At 43.5% G+C, this 20,778-nt stretch overlaps 1 protein-coding gene across 18 annotated transcripts in view; it reads right to left on the bottom strand.

The window, feature by feature from the left end:
- Positions 1 to 20,778, bottom strand: part of LRRFIP1 (LRR binding FLII interacting protein 1) — a 107,786-nt gene that overhangs the window by 21,821 nt on the left and 65,187 nt on the right. For 10 of the 18 annotated variants that reach the window (XM_082225938.1, XM_082225942.1, XM_082225925.1 and 7 more), the window contains 6 exons: positions 17,406 to 17,483; positions 6,196 to 6,228; positions 4,574 to 4,699; positions 4,277 to 4,348; positions 1,011 to 1,181; positions 20 to 112 (listed from right to left, as the gene is read on the bottom strand). In XM_082225938.1, the coding sequence (XP_082082064.1) occupies positions 20 to 112; positions 1,011 to 1,181; positions 4,277 to 4,348; positions 4,574 to 4,699; positions 6,196 to 6,228; positions 17,406 to 17,483 (573 nt within the window). The remainder of the gene's footprint in view (positions 1 to 19; positions 113 to 1,010; positions 1,182 to 4,276; positions 4,349 to 4,573; positions 4,700 to 6,195; positions 6,229 to 17,405; positions 17,484 to 20,778) is intronic. The other 8 variants (XM_082225930.1, XM_082225933.1, XM_082225926.1 and 5 more) reach the window with 3 other exon arrangements.

Genomic DNA, 20,778 nt, shown 5'->3' with positions numbered 1-20,778 from the left:
AACCGAAGAATTCACTTACTGCAAGTAGTTCTTCTCTTTGTTTCAAAGTCTCTTTGACTTCCATGAACTGAAACTGCAATATTGTATGGGCGTGTTTTTCCCTCTCAAAATCCTACAACGAAAACACATTATATATTTATTATGTGAACCTGTTTAGGAAAAGAAAGCTATTTTTTGCAAAGGATATTGCAGCATTATACCTGTCTCAATATTCCAGATGTTCCTGCTTGCTAATGGGCATCTTCCTTTCTTTGGTAGTTATTATATATAAATTCTAAATTAGATACCAGTTCTATTAGCCCAGCCTGTACATCAGGCAAGTGGTAAATCATGGAGAAAGCTTTGGGCTTAAGGCCTGTCTTTCACCATGCATAAAACCCATAAATTCTAACATAGACCTATGTGCATAAATGCTTATGTGAGCAAGCTCCACCCATGTGACTCCTCCACTATTGAGGGGAAAAGAGGGATCTACTAATTCAGTCATTTATTCACACTGGCTCTGATATATGCGCAAGATTTGCTGCCAATTGGGGGATTGCATACAAAGCTAAGGCTCACTTCCGCAGCATGACACATATTTAATATACATGCCATGTGTAAACCCATCATTAATTTAGCATCTGCTCAGAAAAAGGGACCTTTAAAAGGTGCCTCAGAAAAACTAGAGCCATCATAGGGACAATGCAAACAGCACAATCCTAAATATGCTGACTCAGAAGTAAGGGCCTTGGGGAGGTCACTTTGATGCTGCCAATGCAGCAAATACAACACGGGAGGCAGCAGCCATGAGTTACCGCTCTCTGCAGTCACAGCAGGCGCTGTGATTCTCTAGTGCTTTTTCTTCCCCCCAGAGTGTCTCTTGAGACTCCAGTGTCTCTTGAGACAGACGGAGGCCAACAACAGTTAAGTAAGTTCTAGTGAAGTCAATAGGGCTTTCTTCCCGGTAAGTAGGGTTAGGTTTATAGCCTAAGACTCCTTCTTAAGACTGCTGATGTATCACTACTTACTTTGTTTTTCTCTTCATATTGTCTCTTAGATTCTGCAAGCTGTTCTTCCAATTCCAACAATGCATCCTTCAAGGTGTCTACTTGATACATGAAATTGGTTTTCTCATTATCTAACTGAGCATTTGATACCATAGCCTTCTTATATTTCTCTTCCACTTCAGCTAGAGAGTCCTAAAGAAAAGAAAAAAGCACAGTGATTAATAAATACTTTTAGTTTACCAACCAAGTCAAAATGCTAGGAAGACGACCTTGTCAATGACTGCCTTGACAAGCAATTTATTCTATTTCCCCAACATTTTCTTACCTGTTAATTTTTGCACTTTATGTGATATTTCATGCAACTTAAAAACTACTTCTGGAAATCTAAGGGCATCTATTGTAAATTCCCTCAGATGGTGGTGGACTCTCATTCCTTGGAGGTTTTTAAGCGGAGGTTGGATGGCCAACTGTGATGTATGATCTAGTTGAGATTCCTACATTGCAGAGGGTTGGACTAGATGACCCTTGGGGTCCCTTCCAACTCTTCAAATGATTCTAAGTTTAGCACTCATTTCCCTTGGCGTCACAGTCTCATGCCTAAGCCTACTATAAAAAGATACTAGGAGGTTTAAAAAGCATTCTAAGGGAATAGGGTGGCAGTTGGGAAAGGTCACATTGAAGAACTCTTGAGTTATTGTTCCAGGAATTCCCATATACCCCAAATAGGGCTGTGCGATAAATCGCCACAATAACCCATGATAAGTGTTTCAACAAGGCAATATGCCAGTGAACAAAAGCTGGAGACATGAAGCTTCCTGAGGGTAGCTCAGCTGAACAGATACTTTACAGATACTTGGCAGATAATTTGCAGGCACCTTTGTTTGCTCTTTCCCTCCTCCTGGGCTTCCCAGGTATCTTTCCACTTAAAAGCTCATCTAATTATGCAGAGCCTGCTAACCAGAAAGAACTGGAAAGCACTTCTTTCTTCCCCCACACTCACCCCACCATTGGAAAAAAGAGAGAGAAGAGTTCTTATTTTTATCTTCTGGTGGTGTTTACATTGTTAGTTGCCCCTAAATAGCTTTCCTCCATATCTGAAAGGAAGGGTTTTAATTTTTTTTTTAAAAGAAGACTATTTTTGCTTGCTTGCCTGCCTGCTTGCCTGTACTACCTCCCTTTGATAAAAAGGGAGAGGTTGGTAGGATGAGGGCTTTTGTGGGGGTCCTGCGGTGGGGGGGGGGGGCAGAATGGAGGGAAGAGGATTTAGTTGGTTGTGGTTTTTGGCTTGCGTCACAAGTCAGTGGCAGCCGTGGGCAACGAGGAAGTTCAGGCAGGGGAAAGTCAGGATTTATGAGGCAAAAATCCCGGCAATGCTCCCCGGGGGAGTCTAGGGGGCTCCCTGCTGTGGCGCTCAAGCCCATGTCTGCCAACTTGAAAGGCGGAGCGGGTGCGACCTGGGAGTGTGCCCCTGCCATGGAGGAGCCTCCGTCTCCAGCATGATTTGTGGTTGGTTCCTCCTTAATCTGGAATATTGGCGTTAATCAAGAGGCGCTCCTGGACTGACATGCTGTATGCCAATGGGCTGCAATCAATCAGCTGCCAAAAGGACTGGGATTGGTTCTTTGAAGGTATTTATTCTTTTATTTTTTTGAAGCTTGAGAATCCTTACAACAGCTGGGAAAGTCCATCTCCCCCCCCCACTCTCTGAAAAGCAGCAACAAACCCTCCCAATGTTTTGCACTTAATTACTCACCTTTCCTCCAAATGCACCAACCTCCCCTAACAATACTACAGTACTGGAAACTCCCAAAGCCAATTTTTTCTTTCTCCCCAGGGTTGCTAGAACAGAATAGGAAGGTGTGTGCAGTATTTAAATCCCCCCCCCACCTCTCTCAATGAGTCCTGGGCCTCTCTAGGCAATAGAGTTTAACCCTTGGAGCGCCTCACGGGGGGGGGGGAGGAGGACAACCTATTTCTAGGTTTGCAGCAAGTAAAACCAAACAAAACACACAACCCTGTGCCTTATCCTTCCAGCACAAAAGCAGGCACTGAAGCTGCAATCCAAGTTGCAAGGGGCAGCGGTATGGGAATGTGGCAGCCATGTAATCCCAGGCCGCAACTGAGTGGCACATGGTTACGCCCTTCTCGCGCCACCCTCCCCGATCCGAGCCTTGCAAGACCGCTTGGGGAGGGTGTTGTGAGGATGCAGCAACCATGCGCCCTTCAATCGAGGTGCATGGCTGTCGCGTCCCCACACTGTCCTCCCCGAGCAGCCTTGTAAGGGATGGGATTGCTGGCGCGAGGAGAGCACAACAGCAATGCTGCTCAGGGCTGGTGTCGTGGCGGTAGGACCTGGGCACACACGCGCACATCCCAGACAGCTGGCAGACACTCTCTGCTGCTGGAGAGTGTCTCCGGTTTGCTAGTAAACCTGAATTACTGTGTTGTGAAATGATGCATGTCTAAAAAGCATGTCACCAACATGAAAAGTTTGGAAAGCACTGCCTTAGCCACTACACTGTATCATTATTCAGATTTCTGGGTCTTGTTGCAAATTTTTATGGTCTCCTTTAATGACTGTGGGGGAAATAAAAGTGGAAAGTTGAACAGCATTTCATAAAGAATGCCTGTGCCACAGAAAGACTATGCTGAACCTTAAAAGAACCCAGCCTTACTAAGAATGTAAAAGAATGTAAGTTTACTACACACCCCTCCCCCACTATCTTCTCCCCCAACCTTAAACTGTATACATTAATGGCTCACATCACATGTAACTGATCTGTAGAAAAGACTCTGCAACCTGAAAACCGAGACAATGCTCGTACTTTTTTAACCCAATAAAATATTTAATAAAAACTATTTTTTAAAAACCGCTCCCTTGAAATTCTGTGGTACAGAATTTCAAAATCAGCATGCATGCTTGGGTCTGATTTTAAAATGATTCTCTAGTTCATATTGACCGCCTTTTCACTGAAACTGGCCAACTTCAAACTGTATAGCTCTTCAGAAATGCATGATTTATGTGAAAGTGTATACTCTTGAAGTAGTAGTATAAAGCATGCAAAAGCTATTTTAAGTGAGTGTGCTGTTTGCTCAGTCTGTTAATGTGCTTTAAGTACCTATGCTGTTATGAGCTGAATAATTAGAACTAGAACTTTGTAAGTTCAGGATGCAATTTCACAACTCTGAAAGAAAACATGCTTGTTAAATTGCACTCCATTCTTGTTCCCTCTCTGGATATTTATCCAAGGTTAGTCCCACAAGCTCACTCCAACATAAACTTGTACCTTCATTTCCTTCAGTCCCTGCATGTATTTTCCTTCTACATCCTGAATCTGGTCCTTTAACTCATTGATATCCTGAAGAAAATCGCAAAGCATGGTGTCAAAAAACCCCACTGAGTAACCACTGAAAACCACTGGGTAACCAATGACATTACAAAAATAGAATTTCCTAGTCATTCTTTTTACAAGTCATTCGTTGTGATGAAATATATATCCCTATACCAACTATTTTTGCACGGTAAGACATGAGGGACAGAAGCAAGTCCCTTTACCAGCTTTCACCTCCAACAAGCAGCTTACCTTAATTTCTCTAATAGATGCTTCAGTATCAACCGAGATGGAGGTATCTCCACTGCCTCGCCGGGAAGATGTTCCGCCTAGAGAGGCCAGCGTAGCTGCTGACAAGCTTGACACAGTACGAACCCCCTGGAACACAATCAAGGAGTGTTTACAATAAAGGCAGTGTAAGTCTTTGTCATAGAATCTAAGATTTAGAAAGTACCTCAAAAGGTGATTCAGTCCAACCCCCTGACCTCCACTATCACCCCTTCAAGCTCTGCTCACAAAGGAGAACGCACCGCTTCTGAAGTAGTCTGTTCCACTGTCAAACAGCTCATACTGTCAGGGCGTTCCTCCTAATATTCAAATCCCTTTCTTACAATTTGAACTAGTTGCGCTCCTGGTTCAAAAAGGTAGACAGACTCAGCGGCACATTAAAAATAATCCAAACTGCTTTAGTTTCCAACTTTAATTTCAGAACACGCTGGCTATGGTTTGTATTTAGAGTCTTTTTCATTACCCAATATCCCATCAAAAAAGTGAAGAGTATGAAAGGGAGAAGATGGGAAATATTGTCTTAGTTATAATTTTTAAAAACTGTTGCTTAATTTCAGGATATTCTTGAATGTTTCCCACCTGCTGGACCAGGCCAGTGGCCCACCTAGCCGAGGATCCTGTTCTCACAGGGGGTGACCAGATGCCTCTAGGAAGCCCCAGGGCAGGACCGGAGCCAAACAACATTCCACCCACTCATGAGTCTAAAGGGCTGTCCCAGGAGGATGGAGCAAGCTTGTTTTCTCCTGCTCTGGAGGGGAGGACCTGAACCAATGGCTTCAAGTTACAAGAAGGGAGATTCCAACTAAGTATCAGGAAGAACTTTCTGACATTAAGAGCTGTTAGACAGTGGAACATACTTCCTTGGAACATGGTGAACTCTCCTTCACTGGAGGTTTTTAAGCAGAGGTTGGGTGGTCATCTGCCATGGATGCTTTGGGACCCCTTTCCAAATCTACAGTTCTCTGATTCCCAGCAACTGGTATTCAGGGGAATAGTGCCTCTGACAGAGGAAGCGGAACATAACCTTTTGGCAAGAACTGTAGTCACTGATCGCCTTCTGTTCAGTAATATTTTACTAATCACAAAACTGTTCTTCATGTTTAAAGGCAAACAGAAAAGCTTTGATAAGTTCATTTAAATTGCACTGTGACCTGGTTTAGAAGTAACACTGTCATTTCAGCAAACCATGGTTCATCAGAGTGGGGAAAAGCAATGAGGCGCAACACTCCCCTTTCCTCCCTTCAAGCACCTGGCTTGAGAAAAAACTTCCTGGTTTTTTGAATCACTGTTTCCTAGGATGTCCTACAAATCAGAATCAAGCTGTTCCAGGTTGGATTTCTGAATATAGCAAGAATAACTAACCATGAATATATCATTGCACATACATGAAGTCAAAAAAGAGTCAATGGCAGAAAATTTAAGAGCTGAAAACCATCAAAACATTTTCAATAGGAACTCCAAAACCCAGTGAATCCTATTTCTGTTCTTCATGATTAGGAGACATTTCTCAAACTATGCCTGTCATTTAATATTGTGCACAGGTACTTTTCCTCCCACACACAACCATGCTACCCATTCACTCTTACCTTCTCAAAGTCTTTTTCAGGCCTTTCTTCAACCTAAAGGAGAGAGAAGAAAGAAACCATAATTGAACCACAAGGACCCATTTTCCCATCATGAGAGTGTCATCAAACCTTTTCAGAATGACATCACTGGCTGTATACAATCTTGGAGTAAAGGTGGTTATTTACTCCTAAGCAACTAAGCATGGAACTTTTGTTTTGTTTTGTTTACTTCAGAGACTAAAAGGTATCCCTTAAAATTCATCCTCTTTAAAAAGTTTGATTTGGTTTTAAACAGGCCCCATTGCATCTGTCAGGCACTTGAATAGTGTTCAAATGCTTTAAGTGACGAAAGTATTGAAAGCTTAACATGTGAACAGAAAAGACTGTGTTTACACCGCAATGTTCTCCTTTAGATTTCATGAAAGTGCCAGTTTCCCTCCACAGCCACCTGTTGAATATCTTGTTTAAATGTTAGGGTTCATTATTGTTCCACAGGATGTGTACCACTTTAAAAGCCAGGGTGCATATCCTGACATAGTTTTTGCAGCTGTGTAGCAGGTGCTGATAAGTCACTTTAATTAGCTGAATAAAGGTGATTACAGTGTTTCTTTTTCTTTCGCATATATTAAACCTTGCAAAGCTCTCTTTGCGTCTTTTCAGTGATTCCATCTGTGTGGTCTAATCTGCATGCACCCCAGACATCCGACTCAGAGATTGAGAAGGGACTTTGAAGGGAAAGAAACGGATAGTGTGCATCTCATTCTCGGGAGACACACATGAAGTCAGAGGTGAAATACACGAAAGAGCCTGCAAACATCAGCCGGGGAATAGCCTGTGTTGCCAGTTTGGCATTGCAAACCCACCAAATCCAGCCAACATGTGTGTAGCAGATTTGTGGACATAACTGAAGGAATTCCTAAGCAAGTCATTGTTCCTTCTGCAAACAATGTAGAAGCGGCTGCCACCGCTGCTGCCCCCATGTCGGCCAAGGTGTGACTTAAGAAGCTGGAACAGCTGCTGGTGGACAGACGTCAGTGCATCAAGAATGTCCTGAGCATGGAGGCACTGCTGGACCTCCTGGTCAACCTCAACACAGAGGGCCACTGCGACTCGCTACTCTAGAGGGACAGGTTTGCCTCTGAATTCCTCGCATGGGAATGGACCGCCTGACTATTGAGAGTGATGTGGGCGGGCTCCTTATCAACTGTGCCTTGGAAGACTACCTGGAGTAAACATTCACTTTATCGCTGGTAGTAGGCCCAAGAGCTCTATCCCCTCCACCTGTCAGGAGCCGGAGTTGGGTCAGGCATAGGTCAGCAACAAAAACCATGGGTGTCAGTGAAGTTAGTTCTTTATTCAAAGAAACCAAAACAGTACAGGCCCAGTGATCCCAGCAGCTCTTCCCAATAGGTCTTGCTCCAACGAGGCAGCTGGAAAGACTGAAGGCCCCTGCCTCCCCCCCCGGCCCCTCCCCTCTGGGGTCTTTCCCAAGCAGCTGCAAACTGTGTCTGTGCAACCAGACTCTGCTCTGCTCCATTCATTTCTCTGCATATTCTACTTGGCCAGGGCAGAGACAAGCTGGTCACAGTAGGAGGGGAAGACTCCCTGGATTCTTCAGCAGCCCACCTGAACTCTGCCTCTTAGCCAACCTCCTCTCCAGCCCAGCCTCTGATGCTGGACTGCTCTCTGCCACAGCCTCTTCCTGTTCATGAAATCCTGTTACCTCTTTTGCTTCTGACACATCCTCCTCTCGGTCTGCTCCTTCTTTTCCCTTTGACCACTCCTCATCGCCCACCACCACTCCCCTGGCCCTGAGCCTTCTTCCCCTGGGGGTTCCCCAGCTGGTGCCCCCCCACCCACGCCTCTGCATCCAGCTAGTCCAGGGGTCTGCAACCCGCGGCTCCGGAGCCGCATGCGGCTCTTTTACACCTTTGCTGCGGCTCCGGGGCGGATACTAGCAAGGGGAGGAGGCGCATTGTGCGCCCCGACACTCCCCACTGTGGCGGGCGCTGTACTGGCTGTGACGTCGCATGGGGGCGGTGCGTGCGTTAGTCACGCACCGTCCCAACGTCACCTTCCCGCCCGCCCATTACATTGAAAGGGGGGCATGTACGCTGGTCACTGTTTTGAAGGGGAGTGAAGAACACACACACCAAAAAAGGTAACTTGTTAATTTAACGTTTATTTCTATGAGGAGGAGTAATTCTGAGGGGTCAAACGAAGAAATAATTTTAAAAAGTGACAAAAAAGTTATTTTTATAATGACGAGTTTTGCGGCTCCCAGTTGTTTTTTTTCCTTCGGAAACGGGTCCAAGTGGCTCTTTTTGTCTTAAAGGTTGCAGACCCCTGAGCTAGTCCATGACACCACCATGGCCTGAGGACCACAGCTGGCTCAGCACCTGGTTGAGCTGGCTTAACCACAGGCATGATGAGTCTTTTATGTGTATTTTAATAAACTGAACAGACCAAAAGATTTTGAATCATGGGTGTGTGTTGTGAACTTAACAGTCCTTATCTTTCTTTATTTACTTGCTATTTTGATAACTTTGTTTTATAGAGTCTAAATGCTGTATTGATTTGTTAACCATGTTTTACGACTTTTACTGTAACTGTGGCGTTCAGCTTATTTTTTAGTTGCTGTTTGGTTTGCTGTTTAGATGGGACTAACACAATGTGTTATGCCTGGGCATAGGAGCCAACTCCTAGGGGCTGAGGGGTCTTCGCCACCTCCAATGAAATATTTGAGGGGACTGGATCCCCACAAAGTTGATGGGCATTGCCATTCAAATGGTATGTGCGACCACATCATGTGACTGATTATGGGGGCTGGGGAGGGTTTACCTGGGCCCCCTCAATATTTTATTCAGGTTGGCACCCCTGTACCTGGGGCTCACTCTGATGAGTCATTAGAAACTGTACTGTACTTGACAGTATAGGTGCTAGCTGCTAATTGGGACCAGTTGAATAAAGCACATGGCTCCAGTTCTCACTGACTGACTCTCCACTTCTGGCTGCACTTCAAAGTGTTGGTGATAACCTTTAAATTACTGGGCAGCTTGTGACTCAGACACCTGAATATCTGTCGTCTTCCATAAAAGCATATTCAAAGCTACTTGGATTAGACTAATTGAAATAACAGGATTTAAGTTAGCTATCATGACTAACAAGTCCCACCGATATCCTTTAGTCTTTTCAAAGCATGACAGCATCCAACCTATTATCACCACCAGGATATATGAACTGACCTGAGAGTGTTAGCGTGCAAATTTAGGATGGTATTTGCTGCTAGTCCTATTCAGAGCACACCTGCTGAAGTTAATGGACATGACTAACTTAGCCTCATTAATTTCAGTGAGTCTACTCTGAGGAGAACTTAGCTGAATACCACTCTTAATAAATAAATTGATGTGGAAATGGAATTTTCTTTCAGAAATGTTATTTTCGTGAACATATAAAACTGAAATGGAGTAAACTGAGTGCTTGTGGGAAGGCTTCTGTCTTCTTGTTCCGTTACTGTATTGCTATGCTGTCAATGCTTTTCCCAGCCAAATAACTTTTGGTGTGATTTTTAGCATTGCAAGAAGACAAACGGCAATCTCTGCTCTTCCTTGCCTTTGCCTCATGGGTTGTCCTCAGGCTTCCTATTCTTTCTTTCCTTCTTTCCAGAGCCCCCCAAAACCCAAATACTACTTTTGAGAAGCTGTTTTACACAGCACTTTCCAGCAGATGGAGCTCTTTGTAATTTAATTCAGCTCAGCAGTGGAATTACATGGTACATTTAAGTCAAATCAGGCTGCTATCCTGTGCCATTACTTTGAAAGAAATCTCACTGAGCTCAATGGAAGTTATTTATGAGTAAAAGCCAGTCTGATGCTTAGAGTGCTGGACTAGGTCCAGGAATCAACCCCCCCCCCCCAGGGATGGAGCTCCCCTGCTGAGCGCAGGCCAGTCCCTGTCTCTCACCCAGCCTACGCAGGGTTGTCAGGATAAAATGGGGAGCACACCGTGAGCTCCTTGGAGGAAAGGAGATATAAATGTGACAAATAAAAGGAAATGCTCATTTTAAATTAGATTTCATTGTAGTAAAGAATATGATCCACTTTGCTACACTGCAAGGTGACGTTTTATATTAACCTTTAAGAGTACAATTAGATAGTAAGCACAGCAGGGGTATCATAAACTTCAAAGAATAAACATGAACTACTTGCATAACTATGCAAGGAGAATCTGGGCCGCTTAAGCTTTTATAATGATGATCATCATCATTATTATTTAGAGTGTGAGGCAGTGGGGACATAACAGCAGAGATCAGAAGAGACCTGGACACTCTCAGCCTAATCTACATCTCAAGGTTGCTGTGAGGATAAAAGGGGGGCAATGGCATGCATCACTCTGAACTCCTCTCAGCTTCACCTTCCTTGCAGGGTTGCTGTGATGATAAAATTGGGGAAAGGACCATGTATATCAGCTTGAGCTTCTTGGGAGAAAAATAGTCTTGTTTTTAGTCTCGTAATCTGGTGAACCGGGTTCGTGTATCCGCTCCTCCACATGCAGCTGCTGGGTGACCTTGGGCCAGTCACACTTCTGTGAAGTCTCTCAGCCCCACTCACCTCACAGAGTGTTTGTTGTGGGGGAGGAAGGGAAAGGAGAATGTGAGCCGCTTTGAGACTCCTTAAAAGGGAGTGAAAGGCGGGATATCAAATCCAAACTCTTCTTCTTCTTCTTCTTTTAACTTTTAATTACTTATTTGTTTCTTTTTCTAAACAGTTTACAGTGGGTATAAATGAACAGATACGGTTTTCACCATAATGGCAGTACCATTCTGGGAAGAGCATCAGCCTTCCATGTCCCTCTGTCTAGGTAGCTTTGCCTCTTCATAGTTCTGATTTCAGACATTGTGATAAATCAGTATATCACCATGTTTAGCTGCTGATACGTCACAATGCTGAAAACCAGATATTGCCCAGCCCTAGTATAGAGTGCCACTGGGTATTGATCACTTTTACTGCTAAAACAGTGACTATACCGACTGAAGGTTATATATAAGGCCAGGATGGAGCAGCAGCTTCGTTTTTAAAACATCTGGATCTGCTTGATTCTGTAAGAGACAGCTCTGAGGCCATCTTTACAATTCCAGTATTTCAGGCTCTTTCAGAAAACATTAATTGCAAATTGCAAAATGTTTTCAAGACACATTCCAGTATCATTACAGACACAAAAAATAAAGACAGCATTATATTCAATTTATAACAAATATGTAGTTGTGATTTTAAAAAGCCTTTACTACTACACTGTTGCTATTTCAATTGTCTAGGTATATTTTAACTTTCATTGTTTTATGATATGTAAGCTTGGACTGTGAAGTATTTTATCAAGTGACATTCAAGACACTCAGAATAGTTTCAGATGAAACTGTACCAAATGACAGTCTATGGCTTTGGCTAAAGTGTCAGATGGACTTAATGTACCAGACAAGACTCAACACTGGCACGAACAGTGCCACTCGCGTCCCTAAGGCTCATTACTGTATCTTTAATCATGAATTTGCTTGTTGTTGATAATATTAGAATATGGAAAATATTTTCTGAGACAACTGAAGTCTACAAGATAGGGCTGTGCTCTAAACCACAGAGCCTAGGGCTTGCCGATCAGAAGGTCGGCGATTCGAATCTCCGCGAGAGCTCCCGTTGCTCGGTCCCTGCTCCTGCCAACCTAGCAGTTCGAAAGCACGCCAAAGTTCAAATAGATAAATAGGTACTGCTCCAGCAGGAAGGCAAACAGTGTTTCTGTGCAGGGCATCAGTTGAAGAAGGAGCAAAAAGGGTTTTCTTGTGTCTGTGTGTTTTCTTGTGGCTGATTAGCTGTTTTCCCTGTGTAAAGGTCAGAGGGGGCAGGGTTTCTGTTGAGGCAGGGGATTAGCTGTGGGAGGAGCTTATCAGAGTTTGCAGGGCATCAGTTGAAGAAGGAGCAAAAAGGGTTTTCTTGTGTCTGTGTGTTTCCTTGTGGCTGATTAGCTGTTTTCCCTGTGTAAAGGTCAGAGGGGGCAGGGTTTCTGTTGAGGCAGGGGATTAGCTGTGGGAGGAGCTTATCAGAGTTTGCAGGGCATCAGTTGAAGAAGGAGCAAAAAGGGTTTTCTTGTGTCTGTGTGTTTCCTTGTGGCTGATTAGCTGTTTTCCCTGTGTAAAGGTCAGAGGGGGCAGGGTTTCTGTTGAGGCAGGGGATTAGCTGTGGGAGGAGCTTATCAGAGTTTGCAGGGCAGCGGCGCGCGCCTAGCGACGCGCGCAGTTAGATCCATCTTTTAGATTTAGGGGAGCTAGTCTCAAACGTTTGTTGGGGAGATCTAGGTGTTTTTTTTGTGGGGGGGAAGTTATTTGTCCTGTCTTCAAGCTTTTTATGATGGAGGACCTCTGTAGCCAACCCCAACGACACGATCTCAAGATGGAAGGGGAGGGAACAGCTGCAGTCGCCTGCGATTCCTGCGCAATGTTTGCCATCTTGCCAAAGGTTGCAGGCATCTTTACCTGCAGCAATTGCATGTTGATTGCCCTCTTAAAAGACAAAGTCCAGCAACTGGAGGAACGTGTAGCTACGCTCCAAAGAATTAGAGAGCTGGAGCTCTTCTTGGAAGCAACAGAGCACACCGTCTCCACCAAGGAGGAGACAGGGGACTCCCCTGAGAAGGAGTCTAGTTCACCAACACAGGAGCCAGATATATGGAGAAACGTGACTCAAAGAAGTAGGAGGCCCAGGGTTCACTCTGATTGCTTAGAAATACACAATCGCTTTGAGGTCCTCTCCCCTAGCATGGAAGACGAAGAGCAGACTCCATTTGAGGATCTCTCCCTCATTACAGTCGATCAGGTATATGAAGACGAGCAGCAAAGTCAGTCCTCAGGGAATGTGCAGGCGACCTTGGAATGGACAGCTCACGGAAGAACCCCGACCAAACCCAAGAGGAGGCGTGTAGTGGTGATAGGGGATTCCCTACTGAGGGGAACAGAAGCAGTGATCTGTGGGCCTGACAAGATGTCTCGGGAAGTGTGCTGTCTCCCCGGGGCTAAGATCCAAGATGTAACTGAACGACTGCAAGGAATCATAAAACCCACTGACAAATACCCCTTCCTCTTGGTTCATGTGGGAACCAATGACACTGCAAGCAATAGCCTCCAGAAGATCAAAAGAGACTACGAGGCTCTCGGCAGGAAATTGAAGCAACTAAATGCACAAATTGTCATCTCATCTGTCCTCCCAGTTGAACGACATGGCCCAGGGAGAGAGGGGAAAATAGTGGAAGTGAACAGCTGACTCCGCAAATGGTGTAAACAGGAACGGTTTGGATTCTTAGATCACGGACTGCAGTTTCTTGAAGATGGACTTCTGGCAAGTGATGGGCTGCACCTCACAACGGTTGGGAGAAATGTTTTTGCCAAAAATCTCAGAAACCTCATCAGGAGGGCTTTAAACTGACTAATGTGGGGGAGGGAGACAGTGCTCCTGAAGGTAGGAGTCTATCAATTAATGAAGATGATCATCCAAATGTCATAGACCAAATGGAGCAAACAGCACGCGGACCTAGTGGTGGGAGGAAAAAATCCTTAAATAAGAGACACGGGGGAATGATTAATGGACTTCAATGTCTGTACACTAATGCGCAAAGCATGGGAAATAAACAAGATGAGCTTGAGCTCTTGGTACAGCAAACTAAATATGACATAATAGGCATCACTGAAACCTGGTGGGATAAGTCCCACGATTGGAATGTAATAATGGGGGGATACAATCTATTTCAGAGAAACAGACCAGACAAGAAAGGAGGAGGAGTGGCGTTATATGTCAGGGATGTGTATACCTGTGAAGAGATCCAAGATTTAGATCCTCAAAGCCAAAGTGAGAGCATTTGGGTCAAAATTAAGGGAGAGAAGAATAACAGAGACCTCATTGTGGGAGTTTACTATAGATCCCCAAGCCAAACGGAGGACATAGATGATGCCTTCCTGGAACAGATGGCCAAGCATGCAAAAGGAAGGGAGATAGTAGTAATGGGGGACTTCAATTACCCGGATATTTGTTGGACGTCAAACTCAGCCAAGAGCATAAGGTCAAACAGATTCCTCACTGGCCTTGCAGACAACTTCATTGTCCAGAAAGTGGGAGAAGCAACAAGAGGAACAGCCATTTTAGATCTGGTCCTAACCAATGTTGATGACCTGGTTAGTGGGATAGAAGTGGAAGGATCATTAGGCGCGAGTGATCATGCTCTTCTGAAGTTTACTATACAGCGGAAAGGAGCAGCCAAGCATACTAGGACTCAATTTCTTGACTTTAAGAAAGCCGACTTCATAAAACTTAGGGAAGTGCTGGGTGAGATCCCATGGACAACAATACTAAAAGGAAAGGGAGTTCATGATGGCTGGGAGTTTGTTAAGAGGGAGATACTAAAAGCACAACGTCAGGCAATACCAATGAGACGGAAAAATGGAAGGTGCCTAAAGAAGCCAGGGTGGCTATCTAAAGAACTTTTAACTGAATTAAGATTAAAAAAGGATGTGTACAAAAAATGGAAAAGGGGGGAAACCACCAAAGAGGAATTCAAACAAATAGCCAGCACGTGTAGACACAAAGTCAGAAAAGCTAAAGCACAGAATGAACTCAGGCTTGCTAGAGAGGTTAAAAGCAACAAAAAAGGCTTTTATGGGTATGTTCGTAGCAAAAGGAAGAACAAAGAAACAATGGGGTCACTCAGGGGAGAAGATGGTGAAATGCAAACAGGGGACACAGAAAGGGCTGAACTACTCAATGCCTTCTTTGCCTCAGTCTTCTCCAATAAAGAAAACAATGCCCGACCTGAAGAATTTGGAGCAAATGATTCAGCAAAGGAAACACAGCCCAGAATAACTAAGGAGATAGTACAAGAATATTTGGCTAGTTTAGATGTATTCAAGTCTCCAGGGCCAGATGAACTGCATCCAAGAGTATTAAAAGAACTGGCAGATGTGATCTCAGAACCACTGGCAGTCATCTTTGAGAATTCCTGGAGAACAGGCGAAGTCCCGGCAGACTGGAGGAGGGCAAATGTTGTCCCTATTTTCAAAAAGGGGAAAAGAGAGGACCCAAATAATTACCGCCCAGTCAGTCTGACATCAATAGCAGGGAAGATTCTGGAGCAGATCATTAAGCAAACAGTCTGTGAGCACCTAGAAAGGAATGCTGTGATCACCAATAGTCAGCATGGATTTCTGAAAAATAAGTCATGTCAGACTAACCTGATCTCGTTTTTTGACAGAATTACAAGCCTGGTAGATGAAGGGAACGCAGTGGATGTAGCCTACCTTGATTTCAGCAAGGCATTTGACAAGGTGCCCCATGATATTCTTGTAAAGAAGCTGGTAAAATGCGGTCTTGACTATGCTACCACTCAGTGGATTTGTAACTGGCTGACTGACCGAACCCAAAGGGTGCTCATCAATGGTTCCTCTTCATCCTGGAGAAGAGTGACTAGTGGGGTGCCACAGGGTTCTGTCTTGGGCCCGGTCTTATTCAACATCTTTATCAACGACTTGGATGATGGACTCAAGGGCATCCTGATCAAATTTGCAGATGACACCAAACTGGGAGGGGTGGCTAACACCCCAGAGGACAGGATTACACTTCAAAACGACCTTGACAGATTAGAGAACTGGGCAAAAATAAACAAGATGAATTTTAACAGGGAGAAATGTAAAGTATTGCACTTGGGCAAAAAAAATGAGAGGCACAAATACAAGATGGGTGACACCTGGCTTGAGAGCAGTACATGTGAAAAGGATCTAGGAGTCTTGGTTGACCACAAACTTGACATGAGCCAACAGTGTGACGCGGCAGCTAAAAAAGCCAATGCAATTCTGGGCTGCATCAATAGGAGTATAGCATCTAGATCAAGGGAAGTAATAGTGCCACTGTATTCTGCTCTGGTCAGACCACACCTGGAGTACTGTGTCCAGTTCTGGGCACCACAGTTCAAGAAGGACACTGACAAACTGGAACGTGCCCAGAGGAGGGCAACCAAAATGGTCAAAGGCCTGGAAACGATGCCTTATGAGGAACGGCTAAGGGAGCTGGGCATGTTTAGCCTGGAGAAGAGGAGGTTAAGGGGTGATATGATAGCCATGTTCAAATATATAAAAGGATGTCACATGGAGGAGGGAGAAAGGTTGTTTTCTGCTGCTCCGGAGAAGCGGACACGGAGCAATGGATCCAAACTACAAGAAAGAAGATTCCACCTAAACATTAGGAAGAACTTCCTGACAGTGAGAGCTGTTCGACAGTGGAATTTGCTGCCAAGGAGTGTGGTGGAGTCTCCTACTTTGGAGGTCTTTAAGCAGAGGCTTGACAACCATATGTCAGGAGTGCTCTGATGGTGTTTCCTGCTTGGCAGGGGGTTGGACTCGATGGCCCTTGTGGTCTCTTCCAACTCTATGATTCTATGATTCTATGATTCTATGATTCTATGCTCTGGCTCGCCAGAAGCGGCTTAGTCATGCTGGCCACATGACCAGCTGTACGCCGGCTCCCTCGGCCAATAAAGTGAGATGAGCACCGCAACCCCAGAGTCGTCCGTGATTGGACCGAACAGTCAGGGGTCCCTTTACCTTTACCTAATTAAGTTTAAGCAATGCTAAACCTAGATCCTTTTCAGATGTTTTCTACAGATCAGTTTCATTTGTTGTGAGACACTAGTGTTGCATGCAGTATTAGGTTGGGGAGAAAAAAGAGGAAAGAGGAGGAACCCAGGTAGTGGGAAATGGGGCATACATTTTTAAAATATACAAAAGCATAACTGTGGCTCCATTGTCTTAAGCAACCTTAAAACCAGTCCTTCCCTACATTGTGCTGTTCTTTTGCTTAAAGTGAAAAGCAGCTACTTATAACCAGAAAACCATCAAGGAAACATCTTCAACCTGAGTTACAAGCACAGGGCAGCAAACAACAGCAAACACCTATCTTAACAGAATTTTCATAACATCTAATAACATTTGGAGAAGAAATCAGAAATATGAGCCCCAGTTACAGTACAAATGACCTGGTGGTTATTAGACTAGTTCAAAAGATGGCCAGTCGCTTTTCAACAGTAAATGAATCAGAACTCATTAATCACCCATATATTGCAGTGTTCTTGCTTCAGTAGAAATAGCCTTGGGAGACAGAAATAAAGCAATTCAATCAGGGAAAGATGAAGCAGAAAAGCATGCTCACCACAGGACTTGCACGAGCAGAACTAGCTCTAGAAGAAGCCCGAGATCCTGAGCCGAGGTAGCAGCTGTATTCCGAAGGCTGCCCACAAATCCCCCAAAAGATTGCACCAAACAGAGATGAGAAAAAAGAAGCATTAGGATAGTAGAAATCAGACAGATTTGCTAGCATTTCTCATAAGCTAAGAGCAGGATAGCATATGGCTACAGAAAGGCAGAGTAGATGTCCCCATGCTAGAAGTTAATAAACCAACCTAAAATAGATTCATTTAAAAAAAATTGAAGCAAAATATTTCTGTAGAATTACATACTACCAGCCAAAATCTATGAGTCGTTGCCCGTGTAGTCTAGTGGCAGGTAGGTTTGTAGATATGTGACAGTTGGTGCACTCACACCAGAGTTAAGATTAGATTCCAGTCTAGTCCAAGAATCGTTGGAACATTTTGCATATTTTACCTAGAAAAGCATGAACTTCAGAAACTACTTTTAAGATCGCGTGCTCATATTAAATCTGCTTCAAATAACCAAATTATGCTCTTGTTACCTCTCAGGTGGACAATAATGATACAAATTAGGGTGTGAAATTTATCAACACTTTTTGCCACTAGCTCCAAAATTCAAGAGTTATTTCATATAAACTCAAGGCTTTCTATGTGCCCAGTGGGATTTCTCAACCTAAACAGTCTCCCTCCCCATATCTTATTACAAACTGCTCCTGAAACTACTTTCAAAAATAATTTACTAACCGGCATCCGGGGAGTCAGAATCTGTGCTAACACTGTCAATGATATGTTACCTGGGGTATATTTATTTGTTAACATTTTTATCCTGCCCTTGCTTGCAAGAACTCCGGAAAATATACGTGTTCTCCTCCTTTATCCTCTCAGCAACGCTGTGGGGGTAGGCTGAATTCACAAGAATGAATACCAGTGCAACAGAAGTGGTATCCACAATGTGGGAAGCAGAACTGTGTAAATCTACCCCAAAAACAATCATAATTTATGAGCTGAGAATAAGAACGAGGGTCTTTGCAGATTCACTTAAAGTCTGAACCCAGTGCATAAGCATTAGCAGCACTGACTGGATTTATTCTAATGGCTGATTAAACTATACTGAAAAATTGGAGTTTTAAAATAATATTCCCATAAAAACACTATTTTCCCATTAAGTAGAGACTGGTAATCCAGGTTACTTTAAAAGAGGGGTATTTTGTGGGATCATAATATCACTTGCCATAAGATCAGTTGCCAAAAACATTAATGCACTGCACACACATTACATTCCCTATGTATCTTGTGTAATTTAAGAGGACATTTAATGTGAAATATCCCTCACCTTCTGAAATCCACTATGAATTTCATCTCACAGAATGAGACACACACACAGAAGACATATTGATGAAACCAATCCAGAACCTTGCTCTTCTTTAAGAAGCATTTAATATAATCCAGTGATAATCAATGATAATCCATTCAGAAACTGCCTAAGCATTGATTGGTGCAAGTCCAATATTGTTCAGCTAGAAGCTGGTTGACCATACTGACATTCATTGAACAATATTCCACAATTATGCATACCATGAGAAAATTAACTCAGAACAGTATTTCAACAGTATTTCATTTTTAATTAGTATTTTTTTAAAACAAAAACCAAACTGGTAAGTGAAAATTAGCAATGGAAAATCCACATCTTCTGTTAATCATTAGTAGAAAGCGTGAGAAAAATAGGATTTAACATTCCACCAAGTGTAGTACTGCAAAAGACGTCTGGTTATTTAAGCATTACAATAAAAAATGATTTGTCCTTCCAGAGACACTGCATGGAAGGGAAGTATAGTAGGAGGAAGAGGCTCTCATCTGGGGTGTGATTCAAGGTTTCGCATCTTGCCTATGGAATGATCCCCCTTCTTCTCCCACCGTTTTCCTGAGCCCACAGAGAGCCAATTTCAAGGGGCGAACAGGGGAAGGAGGAAGGAAGAAAGCCCAGTTGCATACATGGAATTCCTTGTGCAGGGTTTCCACTGACTGGGCTTGTTAGCTGAATCCCACCTCTGGCCTTGATCTACATTTAAAATATTGTTGTTTTTATTTAAAGATGATAAATTGCAATTCAGATTTAAATAAAATAGTTAACATTGCCTGTATTCCTGTGATTCTCCAAATGTATTCACACACAATTGTTAACTATTCCTACTTCCATTAAACCAAAGTTTGTCATATCCATGCTGGCAAACTGTGGTTTAAGCGAGTTCCTCAAACCAATATTGCAAACTACAATTTGATCCTGGCTTGCACTTGCTCAAGCCACAGTTTCTAGTTTAGGCATAACAGCAACGTAACTTCATTCACTCTAGATGGAGTAAAACAGGAAGCAATGATTAAAGCCCCACATATGAGGGGAGCAAGGAGTGTCTAAAGCAGTTCAGCCGACTTTCATACAACCTGCAAGCTGCAGTACATTCTCCTGCACTCTTCTAACTGAATACAAAGGGGAACTGAACACTGTTGAACATTGCCGACTGATATCACTCTCACTTATCTTTCCTGTGGGTCAACAGCCCTCTGTATAAATAAACAGGTTTAACAGCCTTGCTGCAAACCATAGCTTGGAGAAGTGGTGCCAAACGGTTTTGGGCACTGCCCCCTTGGTTCCATAAACTCAACCCCAGTGCCCTCTATCTGACCGTATAAAAAGTATTATTCAGAATAGTGGTTTGCATAATCCACAAGGAAAGTTATGACACAACAGCATTCAAAACAGTAGCAATTAATTGCACACTTAAATTATGGTTGCCATATTTTAAAGAGCAATATGTCCTCTTTTTCCAGGAAACATCCTCTTTTTCATGGGTAGAGTTGTCATAGCGATCCAGTTAAAAGTAGAAGTCATCAAATGTGTCCTCTTTTTTGCTTTTCAAAATATGGCAAACCATCAAAATTCAATTAAAACCATTTAGTTCAATTAATTCTACAAAACTGTTGAATGTCACCTGATGCCAGCTTTTCAAAATCTGATACTCATTTGCACCTCCAGTGCTTCCCTGCCACCCACTGGCCTCTAAGCACTCCCCTAGATAATCCCACTGATTTAAGGACTATCAATATATTTTGGGAATGATTTGTGTTCTTATGTACCGTATTGGCCCGAATATAAGTGGCACCTGCAAATAAGCCGCACCTTTAAAATTCAAGGGGGAAAAGGGAAAAGTACAATACCAGAATAGAAGCCGCTCCCTTAAAATTCCACAGGCACTCACACCCGTAAATGGCAAATGTAGAAGAAAATCCTACGGGTACTGAGAGAACCTGCAAGTGGGTGAAACACCTGTTCATAGCACTGTAAATGCAAATAAAAAATCAATACAGTGGGACTTCAGT

The sequence above is a fragment of the Podarcis vaucheri genome (assembly GCF_965113315.1).
Source record: "Podarcis vaucheri genome assembly, chromosome: 1".
Taxonomy (NCBI): Eukaryota; Metazoa; Chordata; class Lepidosauria; order Squamata; family Lacertidae; genus Podarcis; species Podarcis vaucheri.
The sequence above is the reverse complement of the archived record's forward strand: the minus strand, read 5'-3'. Positions and strand labels throughout refer to the sequence as shown.